General features: G+C 39.0%; 1 protein-coding gene across 1 annotated transcript; it reads left to right on the top strand.

Annotated features, from left to right (window-relative positions):
* Positions 1–1,927: 1,927 nt before the first annotated feature.
* LOC126262877 (proteasome subunit beta type-7-like) lies at positions 1,928–21,423 on the top strand. Its single transcript, XM_049959747.1, has 5 exons — positions 1,928–2,041; positions 2,196–2,523; positions 12,295–12,462; positions 18,596–18,747; positions 21,239–21,423. The coding sequence occupies exons 1-5, from the start codon at positions 1,980–1,982 to the stop codon at positions 21,363–21,365; spliced, it is 837 nt and encodes a 278-aa protein (XP_049815704.1). The 5' UTR covers positions 1,928–1,979; the 3' UTR covers positions 21,366–21,423.
* The last annotated feature ends 491 nt before the right edge of the window (positions 21,424–21,914 follow it).

Here is a 21,914-nt window from a genome sequence, read left to right as displayed (position 1 = left end):
CCTGTCTGCATTGACGTTTTGGGCTGGAAACTGACATCATGTGATTGGTTGCTGTACATGCCTGGCTGCAAAGGCAGATGAAGAGATGATGCAGAACGCTGTGCTCGATTCTAATGTGATTGTATTTTAATAGCTGTAAAAATCGAGCACTTTTCCTCGTTTGGATCGCTCAGTTATCTACATGTACTAAACAAATTAGTAAGTATACTAAAATGGCTGAAAGCTAATGAAGGGTAAAATATGGTGCCAATCACATTTCAGTTGTGCTTTAGAACTTTAGCCTGACAGGAAGAAAGCATATGATATCTATTTTTGTGACACATGTGTATGACCCCATTGTAGAAATAGACTCACGATTAAACAGTATTCAACATTTGTTGTAATGTACATGGTCAAGTTAATTTTCATTGTACAGTAAATGTTGAGAAATGTATGATGGCAATTAATTTCTTCTTGTAGAACTGCTCAGCAATACAGTTAATACTGGCGCCATGCACACTTCTCAGTGTGCTATCGATTTTATCTAGACAATGTACAAGGAACTTGCATGTAAGCTAACATTATGTTGTGCCACGATTTTTAAAAAGCTGTAGTACTCAGCTTTCATTAATATAGAGCAGTTTATTGTAATAGGTCTACACACCTCTTTTAAAAGCCATTGTAATTCTGTAATGTTTTAATTTTTTGTGCAGATCATCTGAAGATGTATCTCTTCTAAAGCAGAACTGGTACTGACCATTTAATGAAAGTGGTTTCACGACCTCTAAAATAATAAACACAATTAATGTTGCAAATTACTGGGTAGGCTGCCCTATATGATTCCGTCACATGTGGTATTAAATATTTCTTTGATAGCTCTCGTTTTATTTTTTTGTCACAGGAATACTGTTAGTATACAGTATAGTTTCCACAGATAGTAATGTAAAGAAGAAAATGTTAATAGAAGAAAATGTAGCATATAAGCCACTGTTTTTCACTGACAGTGGTTTCTAATTTGTGAAGGATGAGACCACTTTGAACAGCTTGCTATATATCTAGTGAGTGTATGCTTACCATGTCAGTTTAAGACTAGATATATGACTAGCCATCTGACTGAGTACGCTTAGAAACTCTATCACTGAGTTTGTGATGGAAAATGTAAACAGAATCAGCTTCAATGTGTTTTGAAATATGCATATCACACGAAAACCAATTAATAGTGCCTAGCATGCCTACTTTCTTTCCCACCTTAAATATAGGGTTACACACCAGGGTAATTTGACAGCAGATAAGCGAGTTTTCAGAATCCCAAAAAGGCCATTAAAATCATAAAGGATGTAAACCTAGAAACTCCGGTAAGCTCCTGTTTAAGAGTTTAGATATACTACATTTACTGTGTATTTATGTATTTTAAAACTAACGTAATGGGCAAAGAATAGTAGACAAGTTGGACAGTGACAGGCATCACCGTAACAATGTTGTTGTTGTTCTTATCCTCACTCTGAAGACTGGTTTGATGTAGCTCTCCGTGCTACTCTATCCCGTGCAAGTCTGCGAATAACTACTGCACCTACATCCTTTTGAATCTGCTTGCTTTATTTGGCTGTGTAACAGCATGAACTATATAAGAAATAAGTAAATCTGAGCAACAAATGTAAACCAATAGAAAATGAAATAAAATATAGCAAAGAAAACCAGCAAAATGAGAATAAGCAAGCGATATGAGATATGCAAGCGTAGTAAACGTCTTGACATAGAATCAGCTGCTTGTAGAATGTTAGAATGCGCGCAGCCAAGCGTTCTCTGAAGCTGAATGTGTATGCCCATGTAATGTCAATTTATGGGCCGAAGCATCAGCGCAGCCATGGATTTTACTGGCGTAAGACGGTTATGTTCTGTCGGTCGAAGGTTCTGTCAAACGTTGAGGTTCTAACATCTTTGGTGGCGAAAGAAGAATTCGTGCTGTGTTGTTGCTTGTTTCAGGAGTATCATTGATTGTCATGGCGTCTGTTGTGTGTCCGGATATTTCCCGTCCCGGGTTTCAGTTTGATAACTGCAGAAGGTTTGTAAATTTAGCGAATTACAAGATACAATCTTTTTTTTTACCTTGTGCCTGTAGTATAAATATATGTTAATCATTGAGTTCTGCTGTATTGCCTACATACTAACAAAAGTGCATTGTCATTTGATTTTAAGCTATTTTCTCCTGTATTTAGGAATGCATTTCTTTTAAAAGAAGGCTTTGTTGCTCCAAAAGCCACGAAGACAGGTACGACGATTGTTGGTATAATATATAAAGATGGCGTTATACTGGGAGCAGATACTAGAGCTACCGAAGATACAATTGTGTCGGATAAAAATTGCTCCAAGATACACTTTCTTGCACCGAACATGTATTGCTGTGGCGCTGGAACAGCAGCAGATACGGAAATGACCACGCAGATGATATCTTCTCAATTAGAACTTCATCGTTTGAATACTGGACGAGTTGTGCCAGTTGTTACAGCGAATCGCATGCTTAAGCAGATGTTGTTTAGATACCAGGTGAGCCTCTTTAAGCTATTTATTAGAGATAAATCAGTATATAAATGTTGTAAACTGTTTTTCACATTGACGTTGCTTCGGTACAGTCGCTTAAGTATTCTCATAATGCACGTCAGTGTACTGGATTCTTACATGTATTGTCACTTGTGATTACGTCTTAAATAAAATGTTGAAATTTTTTTTGACGTACTCCACATTCATCTGTGGAAGAGAGGTATCTTTTTGTTTCATGTTTCACATACAATTGAGAAATTGTACCGATGTAGAACGAATAATTTCACATTCACGTTGCAAATTAATTTGTGAACATGAGTGCACGCTGAACATCTATAAGATTTTTTAGAATATACAGATGTCAGTAATTCTCACCCCACCAACTTTTACACATTTAAGCAATAGAAATACTTTTATGGAATAAGAGTTGTTGAACTTTTTCAAATTTAAATTTGCTATCTGTAAGACATTTTGTATCACTGGGATGGTTATCAAAAATATTAGTCGCAGCATTGGGTAGAATTTTACTTACAGTAATGTTGGCAATGTGCAATCGATCTGTACAAGACACTGAGTAGGTGGAACAATGTTTTTTAATTAAATAATTGTAGGAGGTAGATGGGTCAATATTTTAATTAAAAAAACGTGGTAGACTGTAGATGGATCAATGTTTTTTTTTAATGTATCGAACATGCTACGCTTATTATGAATAAAAATTAATCCATCCACCTTCTTCTATGATTTAATTAAAAAATGTTGATCTGCATACTCAGTGTCCTTGTGCAGATGGATTGCACATTGCCGACATTAGTACACTACGCTGCCGCAGCTGCAAGTAAAATTTAACCCAGCATTGCAATGCTACAACTAGTATTCGCTAGCTGCATCTTGCTATCAGGATGGTTGATGATTGTATGGTGCTGCAAATGGGCTTAGTTTATGTAGAGAGAAGTCTGTATCAGTTTGTACTATTCAAGGAGCCTTTATTGTTCACTTGCATTACAGATCAAGATCTCAGTTATGATAGGTTTGGTAAAATTTGTCAGTGTCATATGTAAATAACTGATTTTACACAAGCAGTCAACAACAGGTCATGAAGAGACTGCATAGCATATCTTCTGCAGGTCAATAATTTTTGTGTGGTCTCAGCTGGATTGTGGGTGTCGTACCACACATAGCAAACACTACGGAAATACAGAAGCGTCCGATCTTACCCGTCGGCTTTGACCCATGACGTCACAAATATGGTGGAAACGACCATAAACGACAATTCCAATATGGCGGACATAAAAACATCGCATACGTATCATACACGCTGAAATACACAGGTTTCAACAAAAAGCAAAATGACTCTAACGGGACAAGCGTGGGAAATTGGGGTTTTTGGGTGGGGAGAAACTAAATATACACAAATGTAGCCACCAAACGCCATACAAAACCACGCAAAACTACGAAAAAAATCAACCTCGCGAAACTGACCAAATACCGAAAAACACATTCTTATCCAGAATCAGACACTTCCCTTGACCTACATAGATCTACAGTAACTCCCGATCCCATAAATTAGGATCGAACACTTCCCTTGACCTATATAGCTCAACGGAACCTCGCGATCACATCCCCCGATACAAAACTCAAACAACACTTCCCTTAAACCAACATAGATCTACAACAGCTCCCGATCACATAAATTAAGATCGAACACTTCCCTTGACCTATACAGCTCAACAGAATCTCCCGATCCCATCTACCAATACAAAAATCAAACAAACCCACAAGCCATAAAAAACAAACATTTCCCTTAAACCTACAAACATCTACAGCAGCTCACGATCCCATACATTGGGATCGAACACTTCCCTTGACCTATATAGCTCAACAGAATCTCCCGATCCCATCCCCCAATACACAACTCAAAAAACACCACTAACCAAAGCAAACAAACACTTCCCTGAACCTACATACATCTACAGCAGCTCCCGATCCCATTAATTGGGATCGAACACTTCCCTTGACCTATATAGCTCAACAGCAACTCCCGATCCCATTTCCAATTACAAAAATCGACATACTCCACCAAACATTGAAATTAACACTTCCCTCCAGCTATATAGCTCAATCCCACATCGACCACTACCCATGACCTACGATCTCAAACACATCTTCCAACACGAACACCAATACAAACCTTCACAGCCACAAATCTCAATGAAACACTTCCCTATACCCAATACACAACACATACACCAAAAACAAAAAAAAAAATGGAACTTACCACAAAAAAGTTCCAGCCCCACAACCTAGATTGGCCACCACACTCACACACAAATGCGCGCGCACACACACACACACACACACACACACACACACACACACACCAAAGAAAAAATACAGAACTAAAATAAAAACCCAACCCACCCAAACGTCAACCCCCCCCCCCCCACAACCCCAAAATAAAAAACCAACAAACATAAACCAAATACAACATAAAAAACATCTCAATCACACACTACAACTCAACAAAAACTTCAACAAAATAGATCATCCACAACAAAAAGAAATCACACACACACTCCCCCTCCCCCCCACCTTAACAAACACTATACAACAAAATAAACCACCCACCCCACCCTGAACCACAGCCACCCACCCACCCACCCTAACTAAACACTTTCGGCCTATACATTTTACCCACAGCCCTTAAAAAAACCCGAACAATGCAATAGCCCTCTGGGACACTCTTCCGCCAACAGTACTCATCTAAATGAGACTGAAGGTTGGAAGAGCGCCTCTTCCCCCTCCCAATAACTGATTTAACCGCCCCCCACCTCCCCTCAATTGTGTTAGTGCAAGCCCCTGTATCATAATTCCTAAACTCTAAACTGTGATTGACTACTAAGTGATTAAATCCCCTCTCACCCAACCCCCTATAAGAAGAAAAAGCATCGGAAACTACTGTGGACCCCGGCTCTACATACTCCTCAATTAACCCCACTAATTCAGCCTTAGACCTCCCCTCCACAACCCTAAAAACACATTCAGAACCCCCACCCCCCGAAACAACAGCCCCCCCACACCCAAAGACCAGCCACAGACTTCCCCCTCCCATACTTCCTTTTCCCAAACTGTGACTCGTCCACCTCCACAACCACCCCATGCCCCCCCCAACTTACCCTTATACTTAATAAATTCCGAACACACTTCCCGACAAAAAGAATACCAGTCTAAAACAGTCCTCTCACTCACCCCAGTCTCAAACGCGCAAAAACTCTGTGGACAACTATAACAAAAATAATACGTAACAAGCACAATCTCACGCATGCCCAATCTAGACTTCTCGAACCAGGTACCGCGCCTTATGGACCGCCATATGCCATCTTTCCTGCAGCACCACATGTACCCGTCCCTGGTCCGAGAGGCCGGAACTTTAACCAATTTCATCGACTCGCGGCAAACAGCGCACTTTACAACTTCGGCAATTAAACCGAATAGCTGTAAAAACTTGATTAGCTCTAACGGTGTCTCACCCATCATCGCCCTCAACCGAACACTATTCAGACGGTCTTTCATATCCATTCCTGAACAAAAACCAACAACCAAATAAACTCAATAACAAACTCGCCCGACATACAGCATTTTTCCATTACATTAACCATCACACAAAACCCTAAACTCACTAATACAAATTCCGCTCCAAACCACGAACACAGCACTCACCACTGAGCAACAGCAAACTGACCCCAACAAACCAAACAACCGTAAACCATGAACAAACCACCAGAGGGCACGACAAAGGCCCACACGACATCTACAAACACGCCACAATAACAAACCAAACTCTGCGCCGTAATGACGTCACACACCACAACACGCTTACGTCACGGGTCAAAGCCGACGAGTAAGATCGGAGGTTTCTGTTGACCCAACACTACTATGGAAAGTAGATTCAATGATATATGTGTTAACACAACAGTCAGTGTTAAATGTTATGTAAATAGTAAAAGTGCCTACAACAGACATATGATACCATGGGTTTATTGAACAGTGTCATGTGGATAACTCTCTATCTGTCCATCTGCTAGGGAATGTATCTCACCACCATTTACTTTCTTATGTTGCTCACTGCTCTAGTTTTTGCACAGAGACTGAGAAGCCACTGTTTTCATCTATACCCATGCAGATGTTCTTCACCAACTGTCCCTAGTTGCTCATGACTAGATTTTGTGCCAAGGCTGATTAATTGCAATTTCGATATGGTACCTGCCATTTTGATATGGTACCCATATGTATATAAAGTGTAAATTACTGCAGATAAATAAGAACAACAGTTCTATAATGTTTGAATACAATATTAATGCTGGATGCAATCACATTGATTGAATGTTTAGACGTGATATTGCAGAGTGATTTGAAATAAAGGGAAGTTGATCGTGAGGGAAAGCGAATGGTAGACTTCGGTTTATTGCGTTAATTCTAGGAAAGTGTATCTCACCTGTAAAAGAGACTGCATAGGGAACACTCCTGTGAGTCATTCTTGAGTACCACTTGTGGGAAATACAGAATCGTCTGATTCCACCCATCTGCTTTGACCCATGACGTCACAAATATGGTGGAAACGACCATACACTAAGACTCCAATATGGCACCTATGACGTCATTGGGTGGGGACAAAGTAAATATAAACAAATTTAGACACACCACCATACTAAACCACACAAAACGAGGAAAAAAAAACAGACAACACAAAACTCCCCAAATTCCACTAATACAATATCCTCTGGAATCGGACACTTCCCTTGACTTGTACAGCTCAACAGTAGCTCTCAACCCCACAAATTTGAATCGAACACTTCCCTTTACCTACATAGCTCTACAGCAGCTCCCAGTACCGGAACAGCCACAATCACACATTGGAGTCGAACACTTCCCTTGACCTATATAGGTCAACCGAAACTACCGATACCAAGTCATAAAACTCAAAACTACAACCACGTCCACAATCATCACTACCTCAAAAAACACACGACAAACCAACAAAATTGGAATCAAACGCTTTCCTTGACCTGTTATCCTTACGACATCTCCACGTACAGCTGTCCCTGGTCCGAGACGCCAGAACTTTAGTAAGCCTCATTTCTTCACGACATACTAAACACTTCAATACTTCATCCAAAAATCCGAAGAGTTGAAGAAATTTTATCAGAGACAACGCATTGTCTCCCATCATCGCCGACAACCGAAAACTGTTGACCTTGTCAGTCATATCCATACCTACCAAAGACATAAAAAAGCAATTTACTAAAATTAACGCACAACAAACAAAAAACTACAATAACGTTGAAATAACAAAAGTAAAATCGTTAACTCACTGGAAAATATTACCAGAGAGAACCACTCATCACAACAATACGCCACCTATAAACACGCCGGGCACTAAAGGCTACACTGTTGTGCGCCCATAACACCATATCCATATATATAAACACGCCACACACACAAACTAAACCAAAAACATCACCTAACACACCACCAGAGACCACCAACGATCACATCAGAACACCTACAAACACGCAACTCTCACAAACTAAATTCCGCGCCGTCGTGACGTCACACACCACAACAGCCTTACGTCATGGGTAAAAGCCAACTAAAAGCCAACAGGTGGGATCGGACACTTCAGTCGACCCTCCGCTTGTATGTTTGGGATCCGCAACACGTTGGATTACAGGAAGACATGTAATTTAGAGGCATGCTGCTAGAGCTGGCACCAGTACATTCAATCATCATGCTAGTAATGTGGAAATGCTCTGTGTCCTCAAATGGGAATAATGGGAGCTAAGATGATGATTTTATGAAACACTATTGAGAAAGTTTAGAGAACCAGCATTTGCAAATGGGCTGCAGAATGATCCTACTGCCACCATCATGCATTGAGAAGGCAAGACGAGAAATCAGGGCTCCTATGTAAGCATATAGATTGTAGTTTTCCCTCCTTTCCATTTGAAAGTTGAACAGAAAAGGGTCTGACTAGCAGTGGTACAAGGTACCGTTCGCCATGATATGTGTGGTGGTTTGGGGAGTATGTATGTAAATGTAGATGATGTACAGCAGCTGCCCTGCTAAGTGAGAGGTTATCTGCAGACCTTGAGGCACTTTAAGTGAACGAAATGTCAGTCCTCGACTGTCGATGGAGCAGGTTTCCACATGATGAGACCCAAAACAGAAGTGATTGGGAGAAGAAAGTGCTAACCCATCAGTACATATTTTGAGTTTCTGCGTGTTATACGTTTAGTAAAATTGAAAGGCAAGTACATAAATAAAAAAATTATAAAGTAGACTGATCTTTCTAGACGTACATATGAAAAAAGTGTCACTGGCATGTTGTGCATTCAAAAATATAACAGATACTGTGATCAGACTAATCTTTACCAAAGTGAGGATAAGTACTTTTTTCAGTTGATTGCTTCAGTTATTTAGCATATACGAGGTTTGTCCGGAAAATACGTATAAAAGTTGAATAATGTCTTTATGTTACAAGTTGCAGTCACTGCCAGTTGGGACTACTGCTGTAATCAATCCCATCAACGCTCAGTTCGAGTCAGAGCACTCTGCGTGAAGGTGGGAGTGTGCGGCAGCTTGTTGACAGTTAATCTTTTTCACCTGCCATCGGCATGGAGCTCTCTCTGATTGAAGAACAGCGCGTCAACATCAAGTTTCTTGCAAAGCTTGGAGACAATTCTCTGAAGGAACCCACCGTGAACAAGTGGTTAAAAAGGTTCTGGGATGGCCGAGAAGAAGTGAACGATGACCCTCGCCCAGGACGCCCGTCGTCATCGAGTTCCGATGCAAATGTTGAACGAATTCGGGATTGTGTTCTTAAATACCGTAGATTGACAGTCAGAATGATTGCTGACGAGCTGTCAATCCCCAAAACAATCCTTCACAAAATCCTGACACAAAAACTTGAAATGAAGAAATTGTGTGCGAAAGTCGTGCCGAAGCTCTTGACGCCAGAACAGGAAGCAAAGAAGGTTGAGTACTGTGAGGATTGGTTGGAAGCAGAGGAACGATGGGACTTTCTCAACCGAGTCATCACTGGAGACGAGTCCTGGCTTTATGAATTCGATGTGGAGCTCAAATCTCAAAGCAAGGAATGGAAACTAGCAGGCGAACCGAGAACAAAAGAGTCACGAAAATCAAGGTCCAATGTGAAGACAATGTTGGGTGCTTTCTTTGATTCTAGGGGCATTTTTCACAAGGAATTTGTCCCTCCCGGCCAGAGAATGAATGGAAATTTTTACGTTGAAGTTCTGACACATCTCAGAGCTCGTGTGGCCCGAGTTAGAGCGACAGACCACCCTCCTTATTCACCCGATTTAGCCTCGTGTGACTTCTTCATGTTCCCAAAATGCAAAATGGTGCTTCGGGGGCGGCACTTGGGAAACGTGGAAGCCATCAAGGTGGAAATGACACGGCAACTGAACATCATCACAACTGAATACTTTCAGCAATCCAGAATGAGATTTTCACTCTGCAGCGGAGTGTGCGCTGATATGAAACTTCCTGGCAGATTAAAACTGTGTGCCCGACCGAGACTCGAACTCGGGACCTTTGCCTTTCGTGGGCAAGTGCTCTACCATCTGAGCTACCAAAGCACGACTCACGCCCCATGCTCACAGCTTTACTTCTGCCAGTATCTCGTCTCCTACCTTCCAAACTTTACAGAAGCTCTCCTGCGAACCTTGCAGAACTAGCACTCCTGAAAGAAAGGATACTGCGGAGACATGGCTTAGCCACAGCCTGGGGGATGTTTCCAGAATGAGATTTTCACTCTGCAGTGGAATGTGCGCTGATATGAAACTTCCTGGCAGATTAAAACTGTGTGCCCGACTGAGACCCGAACTCGGGACCTTTGCCTTTCGCGGGCAAGTGCTCTACCATCTGAGCTACCGAAGCACGACTCACGCCCGGTGATATATGTTGTAACTCCCGTGATTATTGCCACATGTTTTGAGGCAGTGTTATCCCATTTTCAAGTTGATTTTCTTTCTGCATTTAATCCTCTCATTTTTAACCTGGCTTTCCAACTCCATTGCAATCCAGTTTATTATTTTGGGAATCTATGTTTGAAGAATAAATAGCAAGTTGTATTGATCAATAAGCTCAGCACACCCACAAATTTCCTGCATTTATCTGATGTTCTCATTACGGAATTTTTGTTTTATAATAATGTTCAAAGTTCTGTATAAAATTTCATGTAGTGAAGGGGGGGAATTGGAACAGAAAGTAATTAAGATTGAAATGTGTCTGAGTAGCCATACTACAGGTATTTATTTTACATCTTTGCAAAAGATCTTCCAGTATGCCTATGCTCCCATTGGTAGACACACTATGAACAAACTAACAATGTAAAAAAATGATAGCGTAGGACTTGTAAATCATTAAATTTGCCCAACAAGACTATGGAGATTCTAGTTCCAAACTTTGACTTGGATTTTTTTGGGATGATGTAATGTTTTTCTCCCACTAGCAAGTAACAGGGAGGTGAGAATGATGAGACACCTGTACCCTTGGGATAGTCTTTTTTTATGTAACTCAAGCAAGTAATATAATCTAAGAGCCTTGCAGTTCATGTTCAAAGTTAGCTGATCGTTAGCTTCAGAAATAATGTTCTTCAATGATTTGACAAAATCACATGTTACCAAGGTTATTTTGAGTATGGTGTGGAAGTTTCGCAGGGAAGCTCTTGTACATCCTTTTTACAGTCCCGACCTCACCCCAAATGATTTCCACCTGTTTGGAGCCCTGAAGACAGACATTTGTTGCTGTGTGATTTGATTCAGATGAAGAGGTGCACTCATAGGTACAGCCATGGTTCCATAGGCATGTGCAGACTTTTTCCATGTAGGCATTGGCTGTTCTGTCTCAGTGGGGTAAATGTATTAAACAGTTAAAGCGATTACTTTTGAAATAATAAACAGTTTATTTTTTTTTTCATTTGTCTTGTTTTCATTTGACTGCCTCTTACAGTAAGATTTTTTTATTCAGCCATTGAGTTCTTTGCTGCCAATTGGAATGCGATTCTTGTTGCAGTTGCTTCAGATAACTTTTATTTTGTCTGTCTGACCATTTATGGGATTGAACAATTTCATCATCAGAAGATACGAATTCTGTATGATGTTTCTGGCCTATCTTATTCTGAACTACAGTGCAGCTCAGCATTTTTCACATCAGCAAACGTTCCCTGAGGTGAAAGAAGTGTTAAGTTATAGATAAGTCCTAGAATTGACAAATAATCAAACCCAAAATCTTTGGATTAGTAGTTGGCACTTTGCCACTAAGCCACACCTGATAGTGTACAGATTCATTACATGCACTAGACAGCCAAATCAAGTAAACTCTACGTGTATTGCTTGCTCATAGGGAGTTACTGGAACACATTTCATTAGTGTAGGATGTGACGCAACACACAACTGATAACTTGGTATTGGAACTTAATTCATGTATACACATTTAGTAGCCATAACTGTGTAAAGTTAGCTTTAAGAATGGTAGCATTAAGTTTGTATTATAATTAAAACTGCTGCAAATGGGTAGTTTAGTTGTGACAATATTGATTAAAGTTGTTTAAACGTAATGTGTTATACAGAAGCAACAACCTAGAGCCTGTTCAGAAAAATGAAGTGTGTAATTACATTTTGTACATCAGTTCCAATAGTTGTCTTCCCAGTGATTCAGAATCCAGGGGGATTTTATCATATTTCTGTTCTGTTACAGGGCTACATTGGTGCAGCTCTTGTACTTGGGGGAGTAGACAATACAGGCCCACATTTGTATTGCATATATCCTCATGGGTCATCAGATAAGCTTCCATATGCTACAATGGGCTCCGGATCACTGGCAGCAATGTCAGTTTTTGAATCCAGATGGAAACCAGATATGACGGTAAGTTTCAGGCATTAGCAAATGACTTTTAAATCTCACCTGAAATTATATTTAGATTTAGTTTCTAATTGTTATATTTAGGAGGTAAACAGTTGAGATTTTTCATTCACAGTGGATAAAATATTAATTTCTTCATTTATTCTGTGTCTTGTGTTTATGACACAAGATGACTTCAGTGAAACTCCTATTTTATGTTTTCGTGTAGTCCAGACAAAAAACACAAAATTGAGGAAAATGCAGAACTGAAGAAAACATAAAAAACCCCCAAAAAAAACAAGCAAAAACATGTAATTGGTAAATACGATTAAAAATCATAATTCTCTCCAATACTGTGTATAAAACCTGTGTAAGTGGAGGAAATTAATTGTGTGGTTCAATGTTTTTACTGTAATTTGTGGTAATAAATTTAACCAGTTCTTTAAAAATCAGAGATGTGTAACATCAAGTAAAACACGTCAAAAAATTGAAATTGGTAACTGGGTACAAGGTAATCAAGCTATTTTCTGTCATACTATGACCACAAATTATATGTCAAAACATTTGTTTTTGAAAGATCTTTCCTTTTTCATCCAGAAAAAAAAAGAAAAAAAAAACTTGATGAACATAAACCAAAACTGGGAAGTACGGTGAAGGGGTCAGAATCCAATTTGTGGAGGGTGTGTGTTTTCCTCCTGTAGCCAAGGGTAGTGCCCATACTCTGGTGATGCAAGTGGAAAGACCTCCAGTAGGTTCGTTCAAGCTGAAGCTTCAACTGTTGGAATCACGAAAATGCGTTTGACACAGATTGAGATGAGCCCACATGTTACCAAGGTTATTTTGAGTACGGTGTGGAAGTTTCGCAGGGAAGCCCTTGTACATCCTTCATACAGTCCCGACCTCACCCCAAATGATTCCCACCTGTTTGGAGCCAGTTCCTGTTAGTGAAAGCTGTTAAAGATTTGGCCCATGGACTGCTGCAACTAGTTTTGACTCATCAAAGCCTTAAATAAGCCTGGTCAAAAGGAATCACCACACATGTGTACATAGCTTTTTGTCTTCAGTCTTGTAGTATTCTCATTGAAGAAAATAAGTACTAGGGTCCTGTTATTTTAAAGGAAGTGTATCTCGACCTTGTGAAAATTTAATACATCCTAGTGCAATTTTATCCCCCAGATGAATTTTTCTGTAGAAATGTGTTGCATATATAAACCCTGGTGCATCAAAACCAGAAGCCTCTCACTATCCTCCTTTAACGTAACTTTCAAAATGAATAAATTATCTCTATTTCCATTCAAGGATCCGATTCCAAGAGCTGATAATTGAGGGGAGGGGAATTAGTAGGGGTAGAAATAAGCATACAATATTGTTACATATATATTAGTGAAATTAAGCCGCATATCTGAAGATTAGATGGGTAGATCACATAACTAATGAGGAGGTACTGAATAGGATTGGGGAGAAGAGGAGTTTGTGGCACAACTTGACCAGAAGAAGGGATCGGTTGGTAGGACATGTTCTGAGGCATCAAGGGATCACCAATTTAGTATTGGAGGGCAGCGTGGAGGGTAAGAATCGTAGGGGGAGACCAAGAGATGAATACACTAAGCAGATTCAGAAGGATGTAGGTTGCAGTAGGTACTGGGAGATGAAGATGCTTGCACAGGATAGAGTAGCATGGAGAGCTGCATCAAACCAGTCTCAGGACTGAAGACCACAACAACAACAACATCAGACTCATAGCCAGTGGACACATTGCTGCCACTTCCTACCAAATAAACCAATGATAATTTTTCTTCAAATTAGAAAAAGTTCCATCATTTTTCATGTCTAGGCATTTACTACATATAGTTTATTAACATTGCTACTAATTATCTGCAATGTATTGTGAACCCGCAACAAAATTTGGGTCACCAAAATCAATGAGATAAGCTTATTATCCGCGCACACACACACACACACACACACACACACACACACACACACACACACACAGAGTGAGTTTTTCTGCACAGTGTAGGAGGCACAGTACAGTACCTTAACCTCAAAAAGATGACACAGTACAGAGCAAGAGTGTCGCAACACACATTACAAACAGCACACAAAATATTTGCACTTGACAATGTGAATAAATTCACAAAACTTGTAGTGCTAAGCATACAAAAATACGTACCAGTTGCACTGTTCCATTATTTAAATCAGAAGCATTTGAGAAGTGAGGAAAGGTGTCAGCTACCTGATCAGTCAACGAAACCTAACAAGTAGTCGAAGTGGAGCGTTCTGGGCACTTTGTACTTGTTGCTTACCGTGGTGCAAACACTGCAGGTTTCATGAAAACCCTTATATACATACAAGTTTTTCTTCAATGTAGTGCTTACTTGCACCAACAAAGTTAAACCTGTGTCTCTATCCCAACGATCCATTACATTTAAAACAATCTGTCTGCCATTACAACACATTAAACACCATTGAGGGCTGTAACAAAAACGAACAAGCCAGTGCACAAATGTTTAATGAACACAGCCTGTTAATTGTGGTGTCACACACAGCAAATGATGTAGCCTACGTTGGCTGCAGTCAGTAGAGGCACAATACGTTCCAAACGTGTTGGCAGACTCCGAGCAGAACTACTGCAAGTGAAATTAATGCACGCTAGTGAAGGCCATATGAAGTAAAACTATCTAAATTAAACCTAAGTGGAAGCCGTGGTCATTCCATTTGCTATATACCAATCACATCAGATGTGCTTTGAAACAAGCTGCCCTGTAAGTTTGCTGTTTATCACTATATGCTAAAAGCCACTGCATTAGTTTTCACTGTATTTCACGGTTAGCCATGTAGGCTATGAATTCTTGATATTTTTGAGGTGAACATAAAATGAAAGAACCCTGAAAACTGCATGTTTTAAGGTATAATTTGTGACAGTAGTGTGTTGGGAAATGGCTCAATTACCTCCTATATCGTTAGCAGAAGTTTTCAGTTACGTACCGTATAGCATTACTAGTGGCAAAACCCACGTTTTTCCTAATAAGTCTATTTATGACATAACATAATGAAATTTCTTTTTTGTTTGCGCATGGATTTTTGATTTGCTTACGTCAGTTGACATTGAGTGTTGATAAAGTTGCTACATGGGAGGAGAAGAACGAAATTCTCACAGCGACTTTGACTTATAGCTTCTTTACCTGTTTATACCTTATAATCCAGTACTTTAAGAATTCCAAATGTTTTATTGGTTAAGGTTTGTAAATTTATTATGTGCGGTGTAGTGGCTGCACTGGCCGTTGGGTGGCCCAATATGTCATCAGCCAATAAGAGCTCACTAGCCGGAAATGGCTGTTGTTTACTTGAGTCTGACCAAGCATATTCTTCGAGACTCAGAGTTTGAATTTAAAGGGTTGACAATCAATAGCGTTGCTGAGCAAAGTTCATCGAAAATATGTGCAAAAAGACCAGATTGAGTTAAAAGTGGCACAAGAAAATGTGGCGGCTGGGCCCCATCGTCACGTATTGGCTCAGTCTGAAACACTACGTGTTGACTGTCGTGTTTTTCCATTGCTGCCGCAACTTGGCAGTAGTTGTACCATAATAATGTGCTTGAGCTAAATGTTCCAAGTTGTGTTGGCAATGCCAATCGTGGATTATGTTTCATTTTCTGTCTCGTGTCTCCCCTCTCCACAGTGGGCTAAAATATTCCCTTAACTCAGCCACCACACGTGGTGCAAACCAGCTGTGTTTTGTGCCGCTTATAATTCGTTCAGTCACATCAAATGTCAGTAGGAAGAAAATGGGGTGAAGTCAAGTGAGACTTAGAGTAAAAATGTAGAATCAAGGTAAACCTTACTAGGAAGAAGCATAAAATTGGAGATTTTTTAGCATTGATCTTCAGGATTTTTCACAGGTGCTATGAATTTATTGTGTAGAATCGTGACAAATGTAAAATCGAAGTTTAAGTGTGATTATCATTAGGATTTGCATATATACATGCTAAAACTAATGTTTTTGAAATAGCAGATATGTGGGTTTGGACTTGGGCAATAGGTTTATTGAAGAAATACATATGAGGTGATTTCCCCCCCCCCACCCCCCACCCCCACCTGCTTTAGCACAAAAACAGTTTGTTTCCCTGCTTGACATTCCAGTAAAAACAAAACTCATCTGTTGAAAAGCTAGCAAACTCACTCACTCATGCGCTCTCTCTCTCTCTCTCTCTCTCTCTCTCTCTCTCTCTCTCTCTCTCTCTCTCCACACTGCATCCTACTTCCGTTATCACAGCCTTACTAAAGCCACTTTTCCTGCTTGTATGAGGCTACAAAAAGCTGAAGCGTCTAAAACATCAAACAGGATACATCCCACAAAGTTTTTAATTTAAGGAATGGGCTTTGATTATTAGTATTATTATTTGATGCTTTTGTCTTTTCTTCCCAGTTAGTTGTAATGTTGTGGTTTTATGTATCTTACATCTTGCAGAAGATGCTAGTCTCAGGTACAGGTAGATCTCATTACGCATGAGACTTACATTCCACGGAATTGTCGCATATACCAAATTCTTGTGAATTGAGAGCTGTTTTATATGCACTATATGGGGTTTAGGTTCTTGTTTACTCTCACATTTCAAGTTTAAAATAGCAGAGTTTCTTAGTATTTTTACCAGAAATAACCATTATCCTCTTCCTGAAACATATTTTAATGCAAAATTTACACACTTAAAAATGTAATGCTGATAACAATACTATGCTAAAATCATTTTCATCAAGTCTATTTGCATCTAAATGGCCTCTTTGGATTATCTACTCGTACATGGGAAGAAAGTGGTGGTGCTATAGTCAGTTCAGTTTCCTTGGTGGATTTATTTCTTGCAAATTCTTTGTAGCTGGAATATTCTCGCTAACACTAGACATTCATTTGAAGGGCCTCACTGTTTCACAGTGTAATCTTTATCACAATTTATTTAAATCTCATTTTAAATTCCTGGGCTCAAATATCATCTGCTGCTTCTGTCATTTTAATGCTGTGAAAGCCACAATGATTCTTGAAGCAATCAAACTGACCAGTATTGGCCAAGAAAGGTGCTGGGACATCCTATTCTTTCATTAAATCTGTACACAAGCTCTTGGCTTTTAACTTGAGTAGCGGCTCCAGAGAGAGATGTGTGGTATTGATTGTGGCGCATCTTTCTATCGCATCCGGGTGAGATTTGGTCACTGTAGTCACATTTATGTCAGTTGAGGGTTGAGCAGTTTTTCAGATTGATTCTGTATTGTCATGAATAGTTCTCACAATGGGTTCACTAAGTCTCAAAGCATTCTGAATTTCAACAAAATGCTCACTTTTCACACAGTAATCCAAAACTTCTTTTTTTTTTTAATGAATATTACATTCATACATGCTTCTTTCCCCTCGACAGGCACCCTTCCTTTCTTTTTACCCAACATTTTAAATACAGATATTGTGAAGTGCAACTCCTCACCTCTGCTGGCCTAAACTGATGATGATTCATGTCATGACAAACATGACAGAAGATGCGCATTAGAGATTTGGTAATGCATTACTGCTTCCACACACGGTTAACAGATGACAACACTGAATAGGAAACTTAAGATCGTATATATGTGAAAATGCAGATAATGAGTCCACGTCTAATGGGGTCTGCTTCTATATGTAAGTTAATTACTGATGTATTTGAAACTTCCTAGCAGATAGAATTCTGTCAACATAAAAATGAGTTCACTAAAAGACTCATGTGTATACAGGAGAAACGCTTCTGCTCAAAATTCTGAGTAAAGATAAAATTTGGACCATGTGTTACAGATCACTGAAAACATCTTACGATAAAAGTGTAGCAAGTGGAACACACAACTTCTGAAAAACAATTTTTTCATTCACATAGCTACATACCTAACTCAACCTGTCTGTCTGAGAAATACGAAGCTCAGTTATGTTAACGTTAACTGAAACATGATGATGATGATGATGATGATGATGATGATGATGATGACTCATCTGCCTGAGAACCTGATTAGCAGTTAAGGGAGCATTGCTTTGTTACAGGGAACTGCTTACCTCATTGGCTGAAAACTGTCGTTTTCAAGCTATTACTTCTCCTTAAAATTCGGTTGTTGATTTTTGTTGTTGTTCTGTTAATTTCTTTTTACAGGAAGAAGAAGGCAAACAGCTTGTGAGAGATGCAATTGCAGCAGGTATATTCAATGATCTAGGATCAGGAAGCAATGTTGACTTGTGCGTCATTCGAAAAGGCAGTGTTGACTACTTACGTCCGTATGATGAAGCCAACATTAAAGGAAAGAGGTAAATGTGTTTTGTCATAAGCTTTATAGCACTAAAATTTATTGGGGGTTGGAGTGGAAGGTGATAATCTTTGGTTGCAGTCAACTGGGGTGACATTGGCCCACTTTTTCATCTCCTTTGACATGTAAAATTATGATCAGTCGACAGGGTTGACAGTTCAGAAACTGTTCATGTCCGCAAAAAAAAGATACAATGTTGCCTTCATGTGGGTGAATTTGTCCCACACCTTCAAATCTGATCACAGTAAGGTAAAAAATGCACACAGCCTATGTCAAATCAAAGAAAAAGATCATATATTTAGTAAATTGTTGCTAAAGGTCAATGAATTGTTTATTTCTAAAAATTTCAGTGTATAACTAAAATTGAAAGAGGTAAAATGAGTAAGGAAAATATTAATTAGTTAATGTTATTAGGTGAATAATTTCAAAAGTGTAACACAATTTAAATATTATCAAAACTGATTACACAAACCTGTTCAGTTCAAGAACAGAAAATAGGTTTTGCTTAGGAGCTTCTTGGGTTAGTTTTTTTCCACGTCATCTTCCCAGTAACACACATCTTTTAGCATCAATTGAGGATGTTAAATAGTCATTCTTTTTTTGTTTAGCTGCTCTAAGACTGCTTCTCCTACCATGTAAATTCATTTTTTTCATCAGCAAACATTCAAGAGCCTTTGTTTAATGAGACAATTCCATATTTACCAAACCTGGAGAAAAGGTTGTGGATCATGGTCCCTTTTAAGACCTTCATCAGTTCATTTAGTAGCACAGGAGCCAGCCGCAGTAGCAGAGCGCTTCTAGTTGCTTCAGTCCGGAACTGCACAACTGCTACGGTCGCAGGTTCGAATCCTGCCTCGGTCATGGGTGTGTGTGTGTGTGTGTGTGTGTGATGTACTTTAGTTAGTTGGGTTTAAGTAGTTCTAAGTTCTAGGGGACAGATGACCTCATATGTTAAGCCCCATAGTGGTCAGAGCCATTTGAAGTAGCACAGGAAACTCTTTTCAACTTGACGGGGAATGATTTCATTTAAAACAGCAAGAAATTTTTAAAGTAAATCGTGATGGTTTTGAAAATAAACAAAATTTCAGCCTAAAATTGTTCAGGTCAATTGTTCAAAATATGGGACAATGTTACCCCCATTGTGAATTTAGTCTTTGTGAAATGTAGTCTTTATTTCAATCCAAAATGAAGAACTAGGATTACTTTTTGTACATCTCAAACCACACATATGAAGCAATAACAGGAACTTACGAACAGCAAAACGACTCCTGTAACACACATGCAGATAAAAGCTGGATCACCACTATTCTGCCCTGACCAAAAGCCCTGTCACACGTTAAGTGCTGCTGCAGCAGCAGATTCATGGAACTACAGAAACAGTGCAAAAGGAATGTAGCTCATGTTACCATCCTTAAAACAAGAAATGTGAATATTTGTTGTTATATGTGTGAGATGTATGGCATAGAACCCATTTTTTCCCCTCTGGGCCAGTGTTACCAGCAAAGGACGATCGTTAACCCAGATGACAGTACTATTTTCTGTGCAACATTATTTTACGTAGCATTCTTTTGAATGTCATAATCCAGTGAACTCTTGAGATGGTATTACCTCACTAAGCTCAAATGCATATTACAGCTATGCTGTGATTTATTTTTTGCAGGAATGCAGCTAACATAGATAGCCTTCATCCTCACACATTATATTCACTCTCAAGTCTCAGGTTTCATGGGATTTATAAAGTTCTTTGGCATTTTCATAAATCACCATGATATAATTCAGCTCACTATGACATTTAAAATACTGGCATAGTATCAGGCTCAACAATTAGTTTCCGGTGACTATGACGAGTTGTCAGGAACTAAATATGTACCGCTTAAACCTAACATTGAAACAGGTCAGAGAATTTTACCCAAATATCTTGCTTACTTGAAAGAAAGAAAGGTAAGAAACATAGGTAAAATAAATGACGACTCAGAGAGTGGAGTTTTACTACTTTGCTTTGAGGTTATATGTTTTACAGCAGCCTATTGTTTATTTTCTAGGAGAGTTCATAAAGTGTTAAGATCATCCAAAAAGGAGTGTCTGTTATTTCTTTCTATTTTTTGAAACAGTGTGATGTGTAAAATGAATCTGTTTGGCTGAAAGTCTCCAGATCACACCACTGAAATATTGGGCATATTAATAGCTTTATGTATGTTTATGATGGCTTCCTGTGATAACATTCAGAACTGCAGAGATTGCAATGCTCATTTTAACCATGAACGACAACAGTGTTTCCATGGATGTAATTAGTTCCCCCTCCCCTCCTCCCCCCCCCCCCCCCCAGTTGTAAAATTTGAGACCAATGAACTTATTTTAAGCAACAGCACTGTGTGCAGTCTTCTGCCTTTGTTTAAGTTTAAATATGAACCACATATATAATTCTTTTTAATTTTAATGTCATTTAAGTTTAAATATGGTGCTAATATTGTGTATTTTTCCCCCTCATTTAGGCAAGCAACATACGATTTCAAGAAAGGAACTACTGCTGTTCTGTCTGCTGCATCATTTCCCATTGAAATTGAAGAATTGTCTGTAAATGTTATTGATCATGGAGAATCCATGGATACGTCAAGTTGAATTCAATGCCTTAATTGTAACTGAAGATTAAAAAACAATAAATAAGAATTTTGTTAAATCTTCGATTTTAAGCATTATTGGCCTCTGGATTTGTCGGTGTTCTTGGTACGGTTTCATTAAATAAACAAAAAATTTTACAAGATGGAGTAATTATACAAAAAAGATATTGCTAGAAAAATCAAAGCCTATAAATGAACAAATAGATTTGTTTTATTTTGCAAGTCTGCTTTCTGAAATATCACTTGTTACATAGCAATTTTATTATCATCTCACAGATATGAGGAATTTCAGTGCCTCTTACAATTAATGTACGTGACTAGTGTGGGAACTTGGAGAGCACAGTGATGTATAAATAATGGAAAAATTAAGAACAGTTTTCGTGCAAATCACGAAACTACAGTATTTATATTTTTTTCTGGTGGAATTGTCTGGTCCTTGGTTTAAATTGTGAAAGTGTCATTGAAAGTAAATCAGATGAAGACTTTTGTGATGTTGGGAAATATTATTCTACATTACCCCTTGCACAGGTGGATACACAAGGATACTACA

This window comes from Schistocerca nitens, chromosome 6, assembly GCF_023898315.1.
Source record: "Schistocerca nitens isolate TAMUIC-IGC-003100 chromosome 6, iqSchNite1.1, whole genome shotgun sequence".
NCBI classification, from domain to species: domain Eukaryota; kingdom Metazoa; phylum Arthropoda; class Insecta; order Orthoptera; family Acrididae; genus Schistocerca; species Schistocerca nitens.
Note: the sequence above shows the minus strand (reverse complement) of the source record. Positions and strands in the feature narration are given on the sequence as shown.

Bases quoted from the DNA above. Each gene is read 5' to 3' on its own strand.
- LOC126262877 (XM_049959747.1), top strand. From the start codon at position 1,980: ATGGCGTCTGTTGTGTGTCCGGATATTTCCCGTCCCGGGTTTCAGTTT. The intron at 2,042-2,195 runs GTTTGTAAATTT...TCCTGTATTTAG, and splicing joins CAGTTTGATAACTGCAGAAG to GAATGCATTTCTTTTAAAAG. The intron at 18,748-21,238 runs GTAAATGTGTTT...CCCCTCATTTAG, and splicing joins GCCAACATTAAAGGAAAGAG to GCAAGCAACATACGATTTCA.